The following is a 6,005-nucleotide window of genomic DNA, read 5'->3' as shown; positions in this document are numbered from 1 at the left end:
CACCTGCTTAAAGCAATATCAGCATTACTCATGTAGACGACAAAACTGAGATACAGGGCATAACAACACATTTTAATATTTCTCAAATCTTAAATCTTACACCACATATCTAGAACATCCTACTCGTTAATAATGAGATCAAAACAATAACTAAAAATACCTGTTGATATTGAGAATCATATCCCAATTTTTATAGTTGTTACAATCATTTACAATTCTACCACAGTGTCAACAGTTTGCACCGAAGCTGCATTGAAAGATGCAGTGTCAACTGGAAATTATTTACAGACCTAGTGTAGCCTTTTGATATCTGCATCGAAAATACATCCACTAGTCCCACTCGGTATCAAAAAAACCAGCATCTTTCATCTCTGAGTAATACGCATTGTCCAAGAGCCAGTCTTCCTCCTGCAAATATTAACATATGTTAAAACAAAAACCTAATTGTGCAACTCAATACTGTGTATATATTAAACAATGATTACCTGGAAAAAGTCAGCCAGGAATGTTACATAAAGGAAGGGAAGATAAAGAGAGTGCCGGGAGATCACTATAAGATTATACAACCTGACAGAACAATTTCAATAGCTGAATCAAAACAATCCTTTTAATAGATTGAAGATCCTTTTGAATGGACAGGGGAAAAGATACATACCAAAATCCAACGCCAAAACCAATTCCGGACAGTCCACTAGCACACAATCCCAAAACATTTACTACAAACATGGTCACTACATAGTTGTAGAATGATGGCCTAGCTGCAGTTGTTAAACATAATTTGATCCCACCAGTAGCAAGTTAGTCCAAGTCCATGATCAAAATAGAAACAGGAGATTTTCAATATGAAAGAACATAGCACTCACGTGGCAACTTATCCCTCCACTTTGAGTAGTGAACAAATAGTATGTAGCAGTAGACTGCAGTCAGGACCAAAGTATGAACAAACAGTAGAGTCCACTTTCCCCAATGTGCAGTATCAGCGTTAGTGAATAAGGGCACCCCAAATCCAAATATGAAGATAGCCTACATGAAAGAATGATCACATTCTTTTGAGTAAAATTCAGTAAGTAGCAAAGAATTCAACATACTTTCATTTATAGTACTTCTAATGTTCAGTCTGGTAGAAGTGGAGTTTTTTCTTCTGAAAAATGGATTATGTTCAAAGAAGGAAAAATCAATACTACATGAAACTCTATGAAGGGATGGAAATGATAGAGCTTCGTTATTGCTGTTTGTGGTTCTCCATGTGACAATTATTGGGACAGTACCTATCATATCCTTCCTCAAGCGTGTTATCTTTCTCACCCAGAGGCCAAAAGTTAATTGTCCTTTTCATCTTTTTTATGTCTTGGTAAGTTGGTGTAATGGTAAATAAAATCATTTACCCATATTTTACCTCAAATTTATTTAAAACCTACTTGAACTGGAAGCTTAAAATATAATTGACATACTTATTTTTTACCTGGATAAGCACATCGACGGCAACAAAGGAACCTGAAACCAGGAAAGTGTGTGCTAGCGCTTCCAATCCATTAGCATAATTCTCCTGAAGCAGGAATGCCACTATGCTAATTTCCAGAGACAGCATTCCACATTCTGTGAGTAACGACAAGAGGTTCCAAGCAGTTCCCTTCTCAGGATCACATTCCCATCCCTGATTTTTCATCAAGGAAAAACTGAAATGAATGAGAGAGAGAAGGGGGTGTTTTGTGTTCAATGTTAATATCAGCAAAAAAAAATCAAAACAATCAGTCAACAACGTGAAACCTACAGTGGGTGTCTATAAATTCTATACATGTAGTCTTAAAACACAAGGCACCACTATAGTTATTTACTGAGCAACCAAATTGAGCCACAAAATGGTTATAGACCATTCAGTTTGAAGTGTGGACATTCTCAATAACACAAACAAAGAATTCTTCAATGATGCATGCGTAACAGCATGGAAAATCTAAACAGAACAATTTATAGCCATGGCTCCAAAATTAGCCTCTCTCCTACAGATGGCGATTTTATAACTTGTTCCATCATGCCAAACAAATATAATCACGTGTGCTATCATGCATATCTCTGGTCAGTTATTACATTAAAAAATGAACTTGTCAATTCTAGTCTGAAGTCGCGCTGAAATTAACCAAATAACATAGTACCAAGAAATGCTTAAACACTCACCACTAGAGAGTCTACGGGAGTAAGATCAAGCAACTAGCATCATACTTAAACTTTCCGTTAATATTATCCTTCAAACTTACAAACACTAAAGCTGCAGCAGTTTACCCATACCAATTACTAGTAGACTAGTAGTACTATTTTATCCCTAGAGTATAAACAAAAATTGATAATATGACATTGAAAATGCAGCATAATAATCAGAAACAGTCCTTTAAGACGTTATTACTTCAAACCGCAGCAAGAAGATACTAAAATCGCCTAAAATCTACACGACAAAAAAAGTGAAAAGCAGCCCACTTATATGATTTTCGTACAAACACACTGCCAAAAATCCAAAAATCAGATGACCAAACTGCACCTGAAGAAGAGCCCACGCCAAATTTAAAAGCGCCGACAGCCATAGGAGCGTATAGTACGCAATCATGACGTAAGACTTCCGGTGGCGCAGCTTCTTCACATTGCGCCTCGCCTGGAACCCTAAGTACAACACCAACAAAACTGAGGGTACAACCAGGGCCGCTTCACGCCAGAAACTGTTGCATCCCTCGCTTTGCGAGCTGTACCATTCAGAAATTCTCACGATTTTGGTCCGCACCGGAGAATCCGTAATGTTCTGCCCTGACGCAATCGGGAGAGTTATATTAGGGTTTGACATTCGCCGAACTCGATTCAATATAGCGCAGCGATAATCATCCGGCCAATCATGGAGAACTGCGATACTTGATCAATCACCAAATGAAAATTTGTAGCTGCGGAGATCAGCAATTGCCAATTAGGAGTACTATGATTTGAGAGAGAAAATAGCGAGAGAGAGCAACAGAGATGATATGGTGGTGGTGTTTTGTCTGGGTTTACAGTTTTGATAGTTTCACATTTTACCCCTCTTAGTTTGGTAATGTTTACTTTCACCCCCTAAAAACTTCTCTTCCGTCCTACAAGGCTACAACCATTTATGTATTTTTCAATTGTAGGAGTATATGCTTAATGATTTTTTTAAAATTGAATATGGACTGATTCTATGTCACAAATAAAAATGATGAAAATAAACTACTGTTTAGGATAGTAATTAACTACTAGTCCATTTCATAAAAATATAAACTTTTTTTTGGTTTAAAACATGTGTTTGACGTTTGGTATCACATTTTAAATTATGGCTGTTCCAATACATTTGTTTGCTTTGACGTTTAAGTGATACACCTAAACGCAAAATTCCCAGGAGTAGCGTAGCCTCTTTCAAATAAGAAATCAATTCAGCATAAGTTAAAAAGGGAATTGAAAAATGCCTTCAATATTGATCGCAATTCCTCATCCCAGTCCATCTCATTTTCCATAATTACTTATTCCCTGATGGGGTACGTACTAAACAAGCCCAATAGCAGTGACGGCCCATCAGCCCAAAGCCCAAGGAAGAGTATCAGTTCGGCATTACCAAAGAGTTCGGCCCCAGCCTACAGCTCGGTAAAAGCCGACCAATCAAGCTCTACTCTCAGATTGGCAAAAGCTGCTCGGCAATAGCTCAGCAGTTCGGTCCCCAAGCAAGTCTGTATTTGTAAGCTGGAAAACCAGATCAAGCAATACAATCTTGCCCTCCTTTCTTCCCGTGGACGTAGATTTACCTCAGTAAATCGAACCACGTAATTCCTTGTGTCGTGATCTATATTCATTATCTGCATTTACTACCATCAAAAATTCGTCCAACCATCACTCCCCAACTTAGCCTCATTGGAAGGCTGAATATTGAATCTACCATGAACAACACAATATTTTTATTAAAAAAATTGAAACCGGTTCGAAATAGTTAATGTTTTTTAAAACTAAAATAGCATTTCAGTAACATATTATCAAACCAAAACAAAAAGGGTGATATTTCACTCTTTCAAACAATATGGAGAGTTGACCCCAAATAGATGTGGAATTCAGTTTTGTAATTCGAAACCGTCAAACATAGATTGCCAAATAATTTTCCCGACATTGTTCTTTGGCTGTTTGGGCAAAAAAATGGGGCTTCTTAACCAAATTGATACATTGAATTCCAATGCCCCAGAAGACTTACCTTGTCACCGGGTGTCGGCCTGTGTGGTTTCGTCGGCCCTTCTTCAAAAGGAGCATACGTCGACCAAAGGATAAATCACATGTGTAGAACAAATGTATGGTGTGTTGGTGGTCTGAATAAAAATGGATTCAAATTGATACATTGAATTCCAATGCCCCAAAAGACTTACCTTGTCATCGTGTGTCAGCCTGTGTGGTTTCGTCGGCCCTTCTTCAAAAGAAGGAGCATATGTCGACCAAAGGATAAATCACAGGTGTAGAACAAATGTATGGTGTGTTGGTGGTCTGAATAAAAATTGATTCAAGGGTAAAAGAAATGGTTATTTTGGTGAATTTGTGTAGTGTATAATTTAAAAAATGCGATAAAGATCGATATGTATCGGTCAGTTATGGGGCGAGCCATGGTACAAAACTCGGGCCATACAAAAATGGTAATGTTGAACCAAACGCATGAAATCCTCATAAAAGACATAGTTAGTATATGCCTAACCGAGAAAGCAACATTCCCAAACTACAATAACACATAAAAGGGCCTAGGGTTGGCATGATTAGCTGATCAAAGGCTTGGCATTATTTTTTTTGAAAAAACAAATGGTGTCCATTTGCTCATCTAACATTTCCCACTTAACTCATCTGCATAACGTGAATTTTTAATTTTGTATTTGCATTGAAATTGATGTATATATAAACAATACGAATGGAAAATAGTGATGCCATGTCAACTTTAGTTACTAGAAACTTGGCTCCTCATGTATTGCATTCGTTAGAGAATCTCCGAGAAAAAGATAAATTGAGAAAGTATATTCTACATTTATCTTTTAAAAAAGATAATTATACCTCCTTAGTTGTAATGGACTATAAGGAAAAAGGTAAATAAAAAAGCAAATAAAAATAACTAATCTTTTTACTTTTGTATCAAGACGAGGTAAAACATTTTTAAAATAAAAGAATGCATAATACCTTCTGAATTGAGAATGAAATTTTATATAGAAGAGGTAAAATATGATAGTTATTTCTCTTTACCTCTTATGTAGGAATAGGAAGTACTTTTAAGAATAAATATGTATACAACATTTTAGCAATACTTAAAGTCAATAAATATGTATAGCTATAGAGTTTAAAAAGCAGGATTTTGTTTTAGTCTTAATGAAACTCAACTTAATTGATAAGATTGAACCGGATCCAGTGAATACATAAAATAAAATTAAAATGAATTAACCCGTGTCTATAGCAGATTAATAACTTTGAATATGTTTATACTCCCTCCGTTTTTTAAAAATAGCATCTCTTTCCATTTTAGTCCATTCTTTAAAAATAACAACTTTCAAACTTTCTATTTTAGAAAATCTTTACACCACTATAAATCAATTTATTTACCATTTATAATACTACAATTAACAACTTAAAGTCGAACCCACGATCCACTAACATTAATTTCATTATTTTTTTCGCTCCCTCTCTCTTACTTTACCAATTTTTCTCCTTTATCTCTCTTACTTTATCAAATTGTGTATTAAAACTCGTAAATTTCAAATCTCTATATTTTTTTAAAACAGGGTAGTATTTATACTATTTCAAAATATTTTTATTCAATCAATCCGACCGCTAAAAAAGCAACTGTTTCACTTACATCCCGCCTATTTTGTCACGCAAATTGGGTAGGTTTTCAAGATCTACTTATTTCTCGTGGGCCATACCAACGGCGAGGCGAATAAAACACAGCTTCGGGTCTTCCGAGCCTGCGCCTCGCTCCGAGCCTAAGCTTCTCTCTCGCAATTCGT

At 36.0% G+C, this 6,005-nt stretch overlaps 1 protein-coding gene across 1 annotated transcript; it reads right to left on the bottom strand.

Annotated features, from left to right (window-relative positions):
• Positions 1 to 51: 51 nt before the first annotated feature.
• LOC121752486 (protein CANDIDATE G-PROTEIN COUPLED RECEPTOR 8-like) lies at positions 52 to 3,036 on the bottom strand. The gene is made up of 6 exons (XM_042147585.1): positions 2,531 to 3,036; positions 1,463 to 1,654; positions 864 to 1,023; positions 656 to 758; positions 486 to 567; positions 52 to 408 (listed from the first exon to the last, which is right to left on the bottom strand). The coding sequence occupies exons 1-6, from the start codon at positions 2,825 to 2,827 to the stop codon at positions 331 to 333; spliced, it is 912 nt and encodes a 303-aa protein (XP_042003519.1). The 5' UTR covers positions 2,828 to 3,036; the 3' UTR covers positions 52 to 330.
• Between the last annotated feature and the right edge of the window lie 2,969 nt (positions 3,037 to 6,005).

Source organism: Salvia splendens, chromosome 10, assembly GCF_004379255.2.
Source record: "Salvia splendens isolate huo1 chromosome 10, SspV2, whole genome shotgun sequence".
Classification (NCBI taxonomy): Eukaryota; Viridiplantae; Streptophyta; class Magnoliopsida; order Lamiales; family Lamiaceae; genus Salvia; species Salvia splendens.
Note: the sequence above shows the minus strand (reverse complement) of the source record. Positions and strands in the feature narration are given on the sequence as shown.